The 16619-nt window shown below is 47.5% G+C and overlaps 1 protein-coding gene across 4 annotated transcripts in view; it reads left to right on the top strand.

Annotated features, from left to right (window-relative positions):
* Window positions 1–14176, top strand: part of EXOC2 (exocyst complex component 2) — a 155960-nt gene extending 141784 nt beyond the window's left edge. For 3 of the 4 annotated variants that reach the window (XM_029244250.1, XM_029244251.1, XM_029244254.1), the window contains 5 exons: window positions 1539–1594; window positions 3558–3680; window positions 8875–8936; window positions 11082–11141; window positions 13204–14176. In XM_029244250.1, coding sequence (XP_029100083.1) covers window positions 1539–1594; window positions 3558–3680; window positions 8875–8936; window positions 11082–11141; window positions 13204–13360 — 458 coding nt within the window. In that variant the 3' untranslated portion in view covers window positions 13361–14176. Of the gene's footprint in view, window positions 1–1538; window positions 1595–3557; window positions 3681–8874; window positions 8937–11081; window positions 11142–12856; window positions 12989–13203 lie in introns of all 4 variants that reach the window. The other variant, XM_029244252.1, reaches the window with a different exon arrangement.
* Window positions 14177–16619: the final 2443 nt, after the last annotated feature.

Here is a 16619-nt window from a genome sequence, read left to right as displayed (position 1 = left end):
GTACATGCGTGAGCCAGCCCTCCACACTGTTGCAGTTTAAAGACTCGAGACCTGAGTTCAGTGGTCACGGAGTTCACCCGAGCATGGCGGCTGAGGCCTATGGGCCCCGTGCTTGTGGCCTGCCTCATGCCCAGCCTGGGGCCCTGGGGGACAGCCCTCCTCTTGCGGGCAGAAAGCTTTCCTGGTCGTCGGCACAAGTCATGTGTTCCGCCTTCGCTGATATGAAGACTTGTTACTCTGCAGCTGTCATTTCTCTCAGGAAGAATCGACCTGTTTCTGGATTGTATTTCATTATTCTTCAACCAGTTTTCTCAGTTACTCCGTCAGCAAAATAGAATTAAAAACGCCTGCACCTCCATATCCCCAAGAAATATTTATGAGGTTGGCTCCTCAGAAGAAAAGCCGTGTGCCTCCTTACACACCAGGGTACATGGCAGAACCAGAAGCTGGCTGTGTATTGAGAATCTGCAAATGCCACGTCAACAAGGTGATTGCAGTTCAACTTCCCTGAATAATCAGTAGCTTGGACGACATTATGGGAGAAGATCCTCCTCAACATCATCATGATTTTGCAATACAGTAGGATTTTCTGTTTTGTAGAGAAGGAATTGTCAGTTTGTGCAATTAATTCTAGAAGGAATCCTGAGATATTCCACTCCAAGTGAAAGCCATTGTTTTGGAGTTACAATAAAGCAGCATTTTGTTTTTATATTTTTTTTCTTGCAAAATAGCGAAGGAGCTCTTAAGGAGCCCTGTGAACGCCAGGACCCCCTCACTGCAGCCCCACACGGGTGCGTTCTCACACTCTTGTCGATAGAAGGCGAAGCTGGGTCCCTGTCTTCCTGCCACAGGTCACTGCTTGTAGAGAGGAGGCTGGACTGAACCCATGCCCGCTGCCTGCAGACTGCGCTCTGCCCTCTCGTGTGCGCCCGCCCTGGAGGGCAGCCGTGCCATCCTGAAGTCGTGGGTTTGTCCAGTCTCTAACTTGCTTTACACAATCAGGTTGGAGTGTGTCTTTTTCAGAAGTTTCACCCAGAACTAATTTTTTTAAGATCAAAATAGTCATTCTGCATAATAATTCGACTTTTATTTGGAAGTAAGATGCTATAGTAGATGTTTAGCATATGTTTCATAAACTTTGGTAAATATCCTCCTTCTGTCCTCTGGGTTTTGTCTGGCGGGGGTGGGGTGTGTGTGTGTGCGTGTGTGTGTGTGTGTGTGTGTGTGTACATATGAAGAATATGTGTATGAAGAAACTGAAGGGCAGTTTTAAATTCCACTTTTGACAGACTGATCAGCAATTACAGAGAACAGAACAATGACAGAAATGGAAAAACAATGAAAGAAAACTCCTAATTAATTTAACCTTTTTTTAAAATAACTTGACCAAACGTAGCCCTCGGACCATTTGGCTCTCAGGCGCCCTGGGCCAGTGCTGCACCTCCGTCTCTCCTGGAAGGTGTGGGGCAGGGGCAGCCACAGCAGCGCCCACACTCGTGTCTCCACTAAATGCCTTTCCCTCCCCCATCTGATTTCAGGTGTCAGAAACTACTTAAAAGAAGCATTGGTGAATATAATTGCTGTGCATGCAGAGGTAAGCCGTCCTTAGCTATCCCTAAGGGACGTGGATAACTGGAGAAAAGAAGAGGCCAGTTCGATGGGTTTTATGGAGGTCTTTTTCCCTTCAGAATGTGTTTTTGGTGTAAATAAAATACACCTCTGGTTTCAGCGCACGCACATGTGTGTTTTAACTGTCAGAGAGTCTTTTTCTGAAATTGGGTATGTTTTTTTCTCATAATTAAAACTAAACTCATGAATATTTGAAAGGTAAAGAGAAGAGAAATTGAAAGGATGTCTTTCCCTAACTTGGAAAATTCCTTGCCCTGTTTTTAACCAGTGTACAAATGAGCGCTGACATCTTACTCTCGCAGCTGTGGGGCGTGTTGGAAAGAAGTTAGGTGGTGGCCTCCCCTCAGCATCTCACAGAGGTGCCCCTGGACGTTGGTGCTGTTGCTCACACCCAGCCTGCCCTCCCATGGCACTTTCTGCTTAGTGTCCCACCGTTGTCCCTGCTGTGACTGCCTTCGTAATTCCGCAGTCGTGGACTTCCAGGTTGGCTGTGGCCAGTGAACCGTTGTCCACCAGATGAAATGGGCCCAGCAAAGAAGTTCTCAGTAGAAGATTTCAGGCGCAGTTGACTGCTGCTCGAGAACCTTCTGAGTATCTGCATCTGGTGCAGGTGCATCGGGGGGTGTCAGGTTTACGTCACCCTCCACATGCACACGTGCTGCCTGGGTTACCAAGGTGAACTGGAGAAATGTGGATCATTAAGGCTGAAACAGAAGAGCGAGCAAAGGGCACAGATTGCAGCCTCCACTTGGCTCTGAGTCTGAAGCAGCCAGAGCAGAAAGCGGAGTGGGGTGTCTTGTAATTTTCATTTCCTAGTGAGGCAGAGCATACATGTTTCTCCATGAAGTAAAGTTTTTATGTGATCTGACTCAGGCAGGAATTTGCCATGTACATCTTTTTATGAAGAGTGATATACTTTCAACCCTGATTTTATCAAAGACATATAAAAGCGCTTTTTTGTTAGGTTAGCTTCCGATAAAGTTAGAGTGTAACATTAAATCATCAGGCAGTGGAGACATTTCAGTCGTAGGTGGGCAGGTGGTAATCAGAGGAGCTGCAGAATATGTGGGCATTTTAGTAATGATGGTGATTCCCACTGAGGCAACTTTGATTAACGTCCACTGTCGGTCGATAACCATGACGTTGTTTGTATTAGGCTTTTCAAGGCCCTTTTTAATATATCCCAGTGGCTGAAAACAGAATTTTGTACTTAACATTTACTATTTACTATTCCCACATGATCTTAACTTGCCGCAAATTTTCTTCAGTACTCAGGTTATGTTTGGGTTGACCCAAAGGTTTAATACTAGTGATTGAATCTGAAAAAAGGAAAAGCTAAAAAGAAAATACGATTTAGTCTAACTTAGAAATCAGGATAGTAATATGTTTCTCCAAATGTCCAAACTGTTAGTTTGCAAATATCAAAATTCAAAGCTTGAAAACAATGTTTTTGTCAAATGAAAGGAAATATATATTTAATTCAGCAAAGAGTAAAATCGGGAACTCTGTTGGCCAATACAGAATAACGTATCCAGTATGATGTAGCATTTGTTTTGACCCAAGGAGAGTCTGACCCAGTATGTTTTTATTTCTATAATTTCCTCTTTAGAAATCGTATTTCTTCTTGTGAAAAGGGTAGAGGAGGCAGAAACCTTTAAAACTATTTCAGTTTGTCCCCATCAACAATACCTTTCAAAACTACATTTGCCAATATTTTTTAAGAGGAATGTTTTTTGTCACGAATCAGTGAATACAGCTTGTGTGCAAGTCCGTGTCTGCCTTTCCTTCGTTAATTCTGATCCTGCAGAAATACAGCTTAGGAGACCTGGGAGTTGTTTTGCTACGTGCATCCCTTTGTTTTTAACAAGTTCTGGTCAAGGCAAGCCCTCATAATGCATCATTTCTTCTTACTTTCAACGTCCTATCAGGTGTTCACTATTTCCAAAGGCCTGGTGCCTCGGGTGCTGTCTAGGCTGGTGGAAGCAGTTTCTGAAGAGCTGAGTAGGCTGATGCAGTGCGTCTCATCCTTCAGCAAAAACGGAGCATTGCAGGTACCACAGCCGCGCAGTTCTGTGTTTAACTTAGTTGTTTGAAAACAGATGTGTTTTCAGTCATCAGTCTCAGGAGGTCCAGACAGGCTTCGTATTTTTCTGTGGATCTGCTGGTTGGAGAGCTACATGGTCTCCTGTGTGAGCCATATCCATGGCGTCGACAGTTCCAGAGTTCCTGTCCCTTTAGAGTACAGTCACTCTTGTGAAACTATCTGAATGCAGATTCCTTCTGAAGTTCTGTGATGTTTTCTGTTTTACAGTTGTCTTCACCACGTTCAGTTTAACAGGAAATTTTTAGAAACTTCTTGTAAATAGTCTTTCCAGAGCATTCAAATGCAGTTTGCATAGAAACAGCAAATAACTGTTTTTTCTACTCATATTCCATTGGTTTATGTTGTATTTACTTAAACTACGTAATTACAATAGCAAAGGTAACTTCTGTAAGTCAGATGAGCCTTGGTTTGCCTGTAGCCAGATCAGTAGGAACCAGGGTGTGCAGGCCTGTGGGGGCGTGAGCCCCCCTGTAGGCCCTCATGCCCAAGGGCATTGTGAGGGTATCTTCTTAAAGTACCAGAAGTTTTGCTTCTGGTAATGCCTGAGGACCTCCTATCAGGCCAACCCCCTACAGATAACAACTCTAATCCTGAATAATGTATAAAAATAAAAAATGTAAAAACAAAAACCTGTAGACTCTAGAGAGTGAACGTGAGTGGCTGATTCTGGAAGAAATGGCACTTGGGTGAATTCCTCACTTTTTATGGGTTTTGGCCTGAATGCAGGCCCAGGGGAAACTAAAACTACATAAAACCTGTTGTCTTTTCAGTTTAGAAGAATAGGCTTCAGGGCAGCCACAACTACAGGAAAGCAAGGGAGGTATCCCAGGGAGCAGAAAGCAGGAGCCGTAAGTTCTGTGTATACACTGCCTGGGTCTCCAGTTGGCCCCTAAACCACACGCCTGGTCAAACTCCACTCCAGCCCACATAAGGCAAGAACCGAAGTAAGAACTGAAAAGCTGCCCCAGAGCCGAGAGTTTTCAGTTTGAGTCCAGATACATTTATTGCTTGTTAAAATAAACAAAAATCAGCTCTTCAGAAGCATATTATAGAACCCAGAGTCTTCTCAAGATAACATTCACAATGTCCAGGATACAATCCAAATTTAGTTGAAATGCACAAGCAAAACAAAACAGGAAAACATGACCCATTCTCAATAGAAAAGACAATCAGCTGAGACCAGCCCTGAGATGACCCAGTTGTTAGAAATCAGACAAGGATTTTAAAGCAGCTGTGTTCAGTGATGTAAAGGAGACTGTGCTCCTAATGAATGAACAGACAGGGAATCTCAGCAGAAAAATAGGAGCCCTAAAATAGGAACTAAGTAGAAATTCTGGAGTAGAAAAGTATAATACATTAATATTTTAAAATATACTTGATGGTAATAACAGCAGGATAGAGAGGACAAAAGAAAAAAATCAGTGAATGTATAGACCAAACATCAGTTATCCAATATGAAGAAGAGAGAGAAGAAGAATTGAGAAAAAATAAACAGAGCTCTAGGGACCCTGGGACATGTGATTCCATGTCCAATCAGCAGGTGAAGGATGGTCCACATCATTAGTTATTTGAGACGTGAAAACTGACACAACAGTGAGTTCCCATCCAGCAGGAAGAAGAAAATTAAAGACTGAAAACACCCAGTTTTGGCAAGACTGTAGAGAAGCGAGTTCTCACGCGTTGGCAGGAGTGTGAAATAGTACCGCTGCTTCGGGAAAAGTTCTTGCAGTTTCTTTCAAAACTAAATATACAGTTACCCATCCAAACACTGGAAACAGCCCAGGTGTCCATCAGTAGGGTAAACAAACAAATGGTGTATCCATAAAACAATTACCGTTCAGCGTCAGGGAAGCCACGTGAAGGGGGCCTTGTACTGGATGGATATCATTTTCGTGGAGAAAACCCCAGGACGACGCTGTCCCCTGGGTGGTTGACACCAGTCGGGGAGCTGAGGGGGCTCTGCAGGCGGTGGTCCTACACCTCGGGATGGTTCCCGCACACAGCGTGTGCAGCAGCCCGAACTCACCAGATGTGCACTCGAAGATTTGTCCATTGTGCAGTGTGTAAGTTTTAACTCAAAGAATCGAAAAAGTTGCAACAGCCTACTCCAGGCAGTGACGCCTGTGGCAGATGCGTGTGCTGTGGAGAACATTGGCGGCGGAGTCTGTGCTGCACAGGTGCTCGCTGTAAAGTTCTCCCAGAGTCTCTGCACTTGAAAAAGTTCACACAGAAACGCAGGGTGAAAGGGATTGAGCATGTGTATTGACCTGGCAAGCTGGCGAGGGGAAAATCCATCACAGAAACTTCATAATATTTCCATGATCATGGCTGTTCTAAATAGTTGTGCAGGAGGAGATCAGTAACAGGAATTGTGTATGTGAAGATGAATTGAAAGGAAGTTTCAGTAGCTGCTTTGGGCCTAGGCGGTCCTGGAATTACAACAAAAAGCTCCCCTCCCTGCAGATTTTTTCTGCAGCCCATTTAGCTGATGACTGAGTTCCTCTCGCAGGAGGGTCAGCAGGAAGGGGCAGAAAGAGACATCGGAACCGGCTGGCAGCCCGGCCTCCTGAGCTCTGTGCCTCCTGGAGAGTGGCGTCAGTTGTGTTGTGAAACGTTGGCCACTGCCGTTCGGGATGCCTGTGTGTGACCTCCTCCTGATCAGATGGCTCTGCGAGGCCCGCGTGAAGGGTTGGCCTGGCCATCAGCCTCAGACCTTCCCGAGAGCCGCCGGCAGGGGCGTTTTCTGGCAGACGGTCCATGTATTTTGTATAAATAATCACAGCTTTTACAAGTGGCATAATTCATAGGTTAATTCCTTATCACTTTGTTTGAATAAAATTTCTAGCAGATACTAGTTTTACAGTGATTTAATCCTTCTCCTAAAATATTCAGCCGAAAGTTCTACCTTGTTTTTTCTCTTTGATGTTTTCCTTGTAGGTTCGTTTTTATATACACTAGAATGTAAACAAGAGAGACAAATTGTCACGTCTACGCTTTCTCATTACAAACTGTTTCAGGCTTCTAAACCCCTGAAAAACGAAACCAAACAATTGCTTTCCAAACTGAACATTTCACTGAACGTACTGTATCTTATGTAAGTCAGCTTTTATCTTTATTGGTTAATTTAAAAACTAGCCATGTCTTTCATTGTTTCATTTGTGTTTTGTGCACGCCTAGAGGTGAGGGCTGTGTCTTTAAAACAGCCTCCTGGGCAGCACGCACACTGCGGTACCTGAGGTGAAGGAGGGTGTCCTCGCTGAAGGCCCTAGGGCTCTGAGGGCAGCAAGCTGTATGCAGAGCACACCCTCTCCACCCTTGCCAAGAGGTAGAAGCGTTAGGTTAGCTTGTTTTTTCTTAAAACTCTTACGCAGATGAAATTCATATGCTGTACAGTGCGTCTGCAAGATAAAAAGAATACAGTTCAGTGGATTTTCTTCTGCTGTGTTCACAGAGTGGTGCAGTCCGTCACCACAATCCACTGTGGAACGCTGCATCACCCCAGAGAGAAACCCCAGCCCCGTTAGTGGTCACCGTCCACGTCCCTCCCAGCCCCCACCCCAGCCACTGACAAGCACCTGTCTGCTTTCTGTCTCTGGTTTGCCTCTTCTGAAAATTTCATATAAGTGGGATCATAGAATATGGCTTTTTGTGATGGGCTTCTTTCACTGAGCGTAATGCTTGCAAGGTTCGTCCCTATTGCAGCCTGTGTCATGCCTTGTTGTGGCTGAATAACGTCCCATTGTATAGATATGCCGCATTTTATTTGTTCACTCATCGTTTGATGGACATTTGGGTTTGCACTTTTTGGCTGATACAAAGAAAGGTTCTGTGAACAATTGTGTACAAGTTTTCTGTGGACACATGTTCTCATTTCTCTTGGGGATACCCCCAGGACTGGAATCACTAGGTTATGTGGCTACTCTGTGTTTAGTCTTCTGATGAGCTGCCAGACTGTTTTCCAAGTAGCTATACCATGTGCTTTCCTACCAGCAGTGTATGAGGTTTCCAAATTCTCCACATCCTCGTCGGCACCTGTGACTGTCTGGTTGGTCGTAGCCGTCCCCGTGTGTGTGAAACAGTATGTCATTCTGTGGGGTCGTCACTTTTGTGATGGTGTCCTTTGTAGCACAGAATGTTTTGATTTTGATGAAGCCCAAATTATCTAATTTTTCTTTTGTCACTTGTACTTCTATTGTCATTCCTAAGAAGGCAGGCCTAGCCTAATGTCACAGAGGTTTACTCCTGTTTTCTTCTAAGGGTTTTATAGTTTTTTCACTTACATTTAGGTCTGTGATCCATTCTGAGTCAGTTTTTAAGGAAGGGACCCACCTTCTGTCCTTTTGAGTGTGGACGTTCAGTTGTCCAGCTGTCCCTAGCACCATGTGTTGGAGAGACCATCTCTCCCACCAAATGGTCTTGGCACTTTGTTGAAAGTCAGCTGATCGTAAATGTAAGGGTTTGTTTCTGGGCACGCAGCCATGTTCCTGTTGATCTACATGTCTGTCCGTGTGCCAGTGCCACACTGTTTGGATTATGGTAGCTTTGCAGTAAGTTTTGAAATGAGAAGGTCTGAGTTTCTCCAACTGTGCTATTCCATTTCCATATTGTTGTGTCTAGGATCAACTTGTCAAGTTTTGTTTTTAAAATGAAAAAAGAAAAGAAAGAGAAAAGCCAGCTGTGACTTTCATAGCGCTGCACTGAGTCTGCAGAGCTTAGCTCTGAGGTTAGCGTCGTGGAGCCTGGAAGGGCAGGGCAGGAGGCAGTGTGGCAGCCCGCGTCCTTCCACCTCCTGTCAGTCTCGGGACAGGACAGTCCTGGTCTCCCCAGGGAGATCAGGGGAGGCACTGGTTGGAGGGTGACGTCTGGTGGCTGGACGGCCCTGGCACAGTCCCTACCCTTCAGAGCAGGACACCTGCCTCCACACAGTCAGACTTGACTCTCAGACAGTTTTCAGTGAAAGGGAACTTTGTTGTGGCCGATTTCTTTGGGCTGATTTAGAAGGTCTGCTCACTCGTAACGAGCTGCCACTGTGGCCATGGGGGTCTGCCCTGCATGGAGCAGGCTGGGGGCCGACCCTCGCGTTGTTTCTGTTTGACAGGCAACATAGTTCCCATGGTCACCTATCCCTTTCTCACCTCCAGGCAAGGCTTGAAATCTGCACCCTGAGGGACACCGTGGCTGCTCACCTGACGCCAGAGAGCAGGTGAGATGCTCCGTGGCCGTGCTGTGAGTGCTCCGAAAGCCCCTGTAGTAAAGCTCGTCGTACAGGCGTTAGGTCCCAGGTGAAGGTGACTGATCACAGCGAGCGCTTGTGACTGTGGTCTCATAGTTCATGTGTGATCAGTTGTTTTGTTAAAAGCACAAACCTACAGTAAGCCAAGGACTCCAGAGACTGCTTCTTTGTAGCACAGAAGGAAAAGAGGTTTAATGTAATTTCATGTTTCTCATTCACTGAGGTAAGTCTTAGTCTCATAAGCGGTGTAGCAGAGCATTGCATACTTCTTTTGAAAAGGAGAAAATAAGAATTGAGTCAGTCTATTCATCACAGACTCTGAAGGACAGTTCAAGCCTCATGAGTATCAGCATAAGAGGAAGGCCTTGTGGTTTCTCTGCAAAATTTTGTAGTGGAAATTTGGTGATAATTCTTAGCTGTTTTGAATGAAAGTCAGGATTTCCTATCATTGAAACATCAGTAGGTGAACCAAAACAGCACTACCTACAGAAGATTGTTTACCCCATTGGCAGTATTGCCTGGGAAGTGTTGGGTCCACAGGGGAACTGCTTAAACACGATGTGCGATGTACTTAACCGTTCGTTTCCAGCTTTAGACGGTGTGCTCGTGCCGTCATCCTGACTGTCATTGCTACAGCTGAAAACTTTTCCATGTTTTCCTAACACATGAGGTTATTAGCCTCTTACTTCTGTTCTGGCGGCTGACCGGGAGCCTTTCTGGTTCGTTCCCACCACTGCTGCTCTGCACAAGTGCTGAGTGATAGACACCAGAAAGCGCCCGCCCAGGACCCATGGGTGAGGTGCTCTGCATGAGGACGGACCTGTGTGTTCTTTCCCACTGACTTGACCTTTCGTAGCCCAGCTTCCTCATCTGTGACAGGAAGATAATAATACTTTCTAGGAAAAGTTTTGGGGGAATTAAATGAGAAACTATGTCAAACCACCCAGTAAACTCTTGGTGGGGTCACCTTCATCCTCTTCTTCTTGGTCGTGATGTAAAAATAGAGAGCAGTGGCCTCACATTGCTCTTCATCGAATGAGAAGAGGTTTACAGGAAGCCAGGTGACAGTGGAGGCGGCGGTAGAGACTTCTCTCCACGTCAGGGAAGAGGACTAAGTGCCCACAAGCTGTGACCTGTCCCCACCCCCCCATACCTGACCCACCAGGAACAGCTGGGCACCCTGCCAATTTCTGGGGCCCTGTTGGTACTTTGCTGTCTCTCTGTGTGTTGCTCTGATACCTGCCCCTAGTTTGAGAAACATTGCTCAGAAGTTTATTTCCTGGTCCACTGATGCAGACGTTTTTACAAAAAGAAAAAAATCAAAGGCCACTTTGAAGTCAAAATAATTACATTTATTTCTTTACTTTAGTCAATAGTCATAAAACAAAAAGAGATGAGAACTGTTCCTTAGTGAACAATACAAGTTATTACCAAATAATCTCCCCTAAAATGCTTTTCATTTGATTTAGTAACTTTTCTGGTACTTTCTACTTTAAAAAGTTAAACATACCAAATTGGTGGTTTTTAAATCCACTCCCTTTTCCGTATTTCAAGAAATGAAATGATGTTGAATTACACATACACACACACACACACACCCCTCTCCATTATCGTACAAATTTTAAATATGATAACAGCTAAATCCTCTTAAGACATGTTCAGTTATTATAAGAGGTTGGCTGGAAATCAGGCCCTGCACAGGTCAATTCTAGAAATACCCCCTTTGTATACTGTTGCACAAGATCATCCCTGTTTCTACTTAGCCCTCTTCCTCCCTTACCAGCTGTTTCATCTGTGTACTTCAGCTTTGTTTTGAAAGTAAAGACCTCCTTAAATTTAATGACTCCACACGAAGCTCTCACCTAGCACGGTGAGTAGCACCCTTGTGTAAAAATCAGCTTCTCCTTTGCCTTTCACGTTGTGTTTTATTTGCTGGTTGAATTCTTCTGGCCCAGCTCCTACAAACCCTCTTTCACTTTCACTTTTCCCCCTGCTTCTACTAGCCTGTATGTTTCTCTTCTACTGGCCTGTATGTTTCTCTGATGCGCTTTTTCTGACGTTCCTCTTCCCGGTGGGGCCGGCGTGTCCCTGCCTGGGATGTTGTCTGTGTTCCAGATCCAGTTTCAAGCAGGCTCTGGAAGCCCTACCGCAGCTCTCGAGTGGAGCGGACAGAAAGTAAGTCTGGGTGCTGGTCTCAGGGACCTAAACTCCTCCTCTTCAGGTGGAGACTTGGCCTTGAGGAAGGCGGTACTCGGTGGCCCTCAGGTATGTGTTGTTAGCTTGTCTCCCACGCGGCAGAAGGAGGTAAAACCTGGGTTTCATGACGATTCAGAAATTGGTTCTTTTACTGTTTTAAGTGACCGTACCAGTCCCTTAAACTTTCATAAGAAAGTTTATTTTGACTCACTCAGTAAACTATATTCTTATCTGAAATTTTTAAGAAAATACTTCGAGAAACGTAAAAGAGAGGACAGCATAGTAAAATGCAGGACTCAATGATTTTTTCCTTCCAGTAGGTCAGCAGTGTACATTTTGTGCTCTATAATATGAAGTGTTAAGACTAAATTTGTAGACATGACATAATAAAGTTATATACGTTTCGATATTGTATTAATGGTCTCAGCCTGACCTCAAACTTTGCTACTCACGTAACAGGAAATTCTGACCCGAGACAAAGTCTAGGCCAGGCAAAGGTCATGAGTGCCCGGGCTCCCCTCACCTGAGACAACGGAAACACCGCCGGCCTGGGCCCTTTCCCCAGCCCGGCCGAGGTCCGCCCACCCTTGCAGCTGGCTGACAAGGCAGACAGTTACGGAACCCTGACTGCGTGACACCCTCGGTGTGGCCTGGGACAGCACAGAGGATGCTGTGGACACTCAGAGGGCAGAGGGAGCCTGTAGGGTGTGGACGGGGCTGGGAGGACGGGCGGCAGAGACCTTCCTAGTGTCCTGCTCCTCTCGCTGACTGCGTGGTTCAAATGCTGTCCATTCCTCTAGCGTGAACATCATGAAAGATTGAAGCAGCCACGTATCGTTAACATGTGCAGCTAGTGCTCTCTAGGCTCAAAAGTCCAGTGCTTTTGAGGGAGTCAGGAGCAGCAGACATCACAGTGAAGGCCAGGACGGGGGCTGTTTCAGATCTGCGGGGAGCGCCGTGAAACCAGGAAGTAGTCTCTTGACCCCAGTAAGCTCATTTCTTGGCTGCTTCCTCTGAGCCAGACGAGCTGTAAGGTCCCTTGTGGCCCCAGAATGATGCGGCTCTGTCTGGCCAGCACAGGGACCGGGCAGGTTATTGCTGGGGTTGGGACTGACCCTGGGTGTTCCTGTGCTTAATTCACCCCTTCAGTCCCCTTCTCCAGTGTTTGCTAAAGGCAGAAATGCAAAATAAGAGCAACAGAAAAGAGACCAATAGTTGCCAAGGGGTGGGGTGAGGGCAAAGGTGACGACGGAAGGGCAGCACAGGAGGATTTGGAGGTGACGGGACTGCTCTGTCCTGACGGCGGGGGTCTTGAGGCTGCTGCGGTGCGTTTAGCAACGGGCACAGAGCTGATGCCAAAAAGAGTACATTTCAGTGTATGTGAAGTGTTTAAAATTAGAGGCTCAAATACCCAAACATCAGTCTGTTTGGGGGAGCATCTAACTAATCTAGGGGAAGGGGACAGAAGGACGATTTTATGTATAAGGTGAAGACGTCTGCACGTGTATGTCCTTGCAGCTAGCTTCTTTGGTCGGCTTATTTCTGTCATTGAGTCCAGAATCCACAGATGAGTGACTTTCCTGGCCCAGGGAGGCACCGTGGGGCAGGGCGTGTGGGGGACCGGACCGGACCGGGCGAGCGTGTCTGGGTCCCGCCCGCCACCCGCCCGTGGCTGTCAGCGCCTCTCCCCACAGGCTGCTGGAGTTGCTGCTGAGCCGGGTCAGGAGCGGCGTGCACCTGCAGCTCGCCTGCTTCCAGGCCGCCCCTCCGCCTGCCGTGAAGACGCAGGTGCCTTCCAGATGACACGCTCCCCCGAACGCCCACAGGTATATCTGGGCGGAAAGCACCGGTTAGGCTTGCGATCTCTCTCTCTTCCCATTCCCTTGAATTGGTAGCTTAGGAAGATGTTGGTATGTGTTATATTTCAACCAAAATGACCTGATGTAAAACGTCCAAGCAGCATTTGCTTTGTCGCTTTTATTACGTTAGGCCCCGTATGACTTCAAAATGCCTTTTCAAAACACAGAGTTTTCTCTCGTAGCTGCATGCTGCATGGTGAAGGCTGCGGAAGACTGGGCGGCTCAGGCCTACACCGAAGCATCTTCCGGGGCCTCCTGCAGCTTCCAGGGCACCTGGGGCGGCGACGAGAGATTCATCAGGAAGTTACATGCGAGCATCTGGAGCTTCAGCTGTCCTAAATTGTGCAGCTGTGCTTAAAACCTTTATTTCATACAGATGGCTCCCGATTCAAGTAGACTTTTAGAAAAACGTGTGGTCTGAATTAAAAGGTGTGACATTTGGGCTGTGCTTTCTGTGGTCCTCCATCCGTGAGTTAACTGCTGCCACTTTCTATGTTCACAGCGCTCGTGACATCAGGCCTCTTTTGTGTGACTCGCCCTGAACCTGACGTGGGCCTTGCGGCATCGTGCCTCCTGCCCCAGGACCCCCTTGCACGCGTGGGGAACGGCGGGCCCAGGCGCCTTGTGCACGCTGTCCCTCTGGCACCTTCCGCGCCACTTCTGGCCCCTTGAGTGGCCTGCTTGGTGGCCACGGGGGGTCTGCTCTGGTGGCATCTGTGTCACCAGGCGTGGGAGCTGCCGCTGACACCGTTACCAGAGCATGTCAGGCTGCCGCGACCTCCTTCAGAGTCAGCTTCCCTGACCTGACTTTGTCACACCGTTTGCTTCAGAAAACTGAGTCAGGGTTTTAGATTTTTCCAGGGATGTCACAGAATCCCCTTTTCAACACTGGCATTAAGGTCTGTATTAATACGGGGAACTCTGCGGTCCATCATGGCCATGTGCAGTGTCCATCGTTTGAAGTGAGTCCCTGTTGTGTTTGTGCATTTGTTGGTGTTGGGGGATGGGGCGTGGCAACTAGAAGGGAACGTTTCACCTTGTACAGATGTGCTGGATGAAGCTTATTAAGAAATATATGGACTGTCGTCTGTCCTAAGCATGTTAACCATTGTATCTGCCACGGCTGAGAACTAAATTACAAAACTGCAATCCTGAGTGTTTGTGTTATTTTAAATACCTGATGCAGAGCCTTCAGCCAATAGTGTGTCTTTAATACGAGATGTAAGTTAGTTGGCGTTTTTTCCCTAAGCATCTTTATTTCAGCATTTTCATTAGCTGTGTAACTTTTTATATGTCTAGTTATAACCCTCACAATAAATATTGGGTTGGCCAAAAAGTTTGTTCGGAACTTTTGGGCCAACCCAGTGCTTAAATCCCGGTTTACCTTGTGTTTGATCGTTGTTGGAAAGCATTACCAGGGGTCCCGCTGATTCGCCTCTTGTTGGGGGCCCCGCCCTGTCAGGCTCATAGGAGCCAAGACGAGGACTTCATGGCTCAGGGAAGCACAATAACACTTAAGCAGAAGAGGACCAGGGAAGCACTTCTGTGGCTCGGAATGGAGCGTCGGAGCATGAGAACCTCAAACCCAAAGGAGGGGGTTCACGGAGGACTTGCTGGAAGAACAGCTGCCTGGGCTACAGAAGACGGTTTAGTGGTTAAGAGGAGATTGCTGGCTGTAGTGAAGTTAGAAGAAAGCCGAGAGGCGAAAACAGGCACTGAGAAGACACGAGGCGCCCAGAGGCCCTTGGGTCCAGCACAGCCACGTCGGCCTGGCCTTCAGCACCAGGAAAGTACTGGCAGTGGTCTGGGCTTGCCGAGACTCCTCTGTCTGTGTCCCATGAAAGTGCATGTTCCAGAAATGATTCCCTCGTCACAGACAAGCATCCCTGCGGTGGGCGCGGCACCCAAGTCACTGTCTTGTCCCCGTCCTTCATCCAGTTTTCTTGAAGGAGGAGAACTAAAGAGCTTGCACTTGCAACTCTGATTTGGTTCAAGACGGTGCTGGGTCTCTGTCCTGATCATGTGCTGTCAGGTGTGCAGCTGGTGGTTGTATGAGAGCCACAGGATGTTTGAACCAGCTTTTACATCAAGATGAGGGTTCTAAAGTAAGAGTCAACTAGGTTTTATTTAATACATGGTTAAAGTAATTGTCATAAAACTACCTACCAGTACTGTCGTGAAGGTAAATACGCTCTGAAATCTAAAACATGGATTGAATGTCTGATGCATAACACAGAACATCAATTTCAAGGACTTTAGCTTTGCTTTAAATGCACGTTGCATATTTGTTATATATGAGATTCATCGTGCTCTTTGTGCACTGATGTCACCTCAGTTTCTGTTCACCCACACTTTTCATTCAGTTTCAGTGTATGTATCACTGGAAAGGCTTTTTGTGCCTGGCCAGGTGATAAATACATAACGAAAATGTTTTCCAAACAGGAGCTGGGTCTGCGGGTGTGCCTGTTGGTGAAAGCCAGGAGCGCCCCTCGACCGGCTGGCCCTGGAGCTGGCCGCACTGTCCTCCTTATCGTGGGACCATGACTGTCCCGGCTTGTGACTGTGGCCACTGTTGACCATTGTGCTGGTTTTCATTGTTTCTGTCACGTTTTTCTCGAATTTCCCTTCCCTCCCTCCCTGCCTACAGACCTCCAGCTGGGCACAAACAGCCCCTGAGAGCAGAGACCACTGCCAACTCTGATTGCCCGAGAGGCCCGGGGACTTGAGTGGGGCTGAGCCACAGCGGTCACGGAGCGACGGGATCATGGGAAGAGCAGAGGCCGTCGGCAGGCGGGGCGGGGGTCCAGGGGGTGAGTGCAGAGAGGTGGTGGCTGGGCTTGGCAGCTTCCTGATTTCCTGAGTGACCAGAGAGCAACAGGGAAGGAGTCGGAGGAACTGGAGACTTGGCACCGACTGCCCACCGGCTGCTGGGTCAGCCTGCAGGCCCCTCCTGGGCTCCGGGTGTCCGGTCAGTTCCGTTGGGTCGCCGCTCCTGGGCCCTCAGCCAGGGACGTGCTGAGAGCCTTTGCTGCTGCCCTTGCTGCGTTTTCTACGTAGTCTTCCCTCACCCCAGAGCCCCTCCACCCCAGCTCCACGGAGGGCCTTGCAGACGGGCTCAGGTTCGCCTGGAGTAAGTAAGGTCGCCAAGCCTGTCCCCTCAGGTCCCCGCCTCGGCCCGCTGCTGGAGCAGCCACAGCTCCATCCCTCCTTGGTCTGGCAGCTCCTTGAGAAGGGTGGGCGGAGGTGAGTGTCTGAGACCTTGAGTAGCCGCGTGAGGATTCTGGCTTGGAGGCCTCCTTCCCAGCTGTCGAGCCTTTGCACCGTCGACCTCAGTGCCTGGCTCCGTCGCTCTCTGCTTGAAGGATTATCTCCTTTTCCCAGTTCTCAGTTCCTGACGTTGCTCTGGGTTGTGATGCCTTTTGGTTCCTAGTGCTGAATCGAATGTCTTTAGATTCTGGGAAGTTGTCTTGAATCATTTCTTTGAATCTCCTCTGCCCCTGGTGTGTGTGGTTTTGTTGTTTTTTTCTCTTTGTTTTTAGTATTAGGATCTCCTATCCTGGATCTTTTTAAAATTTTAAAAATCTTTTCCCTCTTGTTT

This window comes from Monodon monoceros, unplaced genomic scaffold (assembly GCF_005190385.1).
Source record: "Monodon monoceros isolate NGI ecotype Baffin Bay Population unplaced genomic scaffold, NGI_Narwhal_1 Super_Scaffold_3, whole genome shotgun sequence".
In the NCBI taxonomy this organism is placed as follows: Eukaryota; Metazoa; Chordata; class Mammalia; order Artiodactyla; family Monodontidae; genus Monodon; species Monodon monoceros.
Note: the sequence above shows the minus strand (reverse complement) of the source record. Positions and strands in the feature narration are given on the sequence as shown.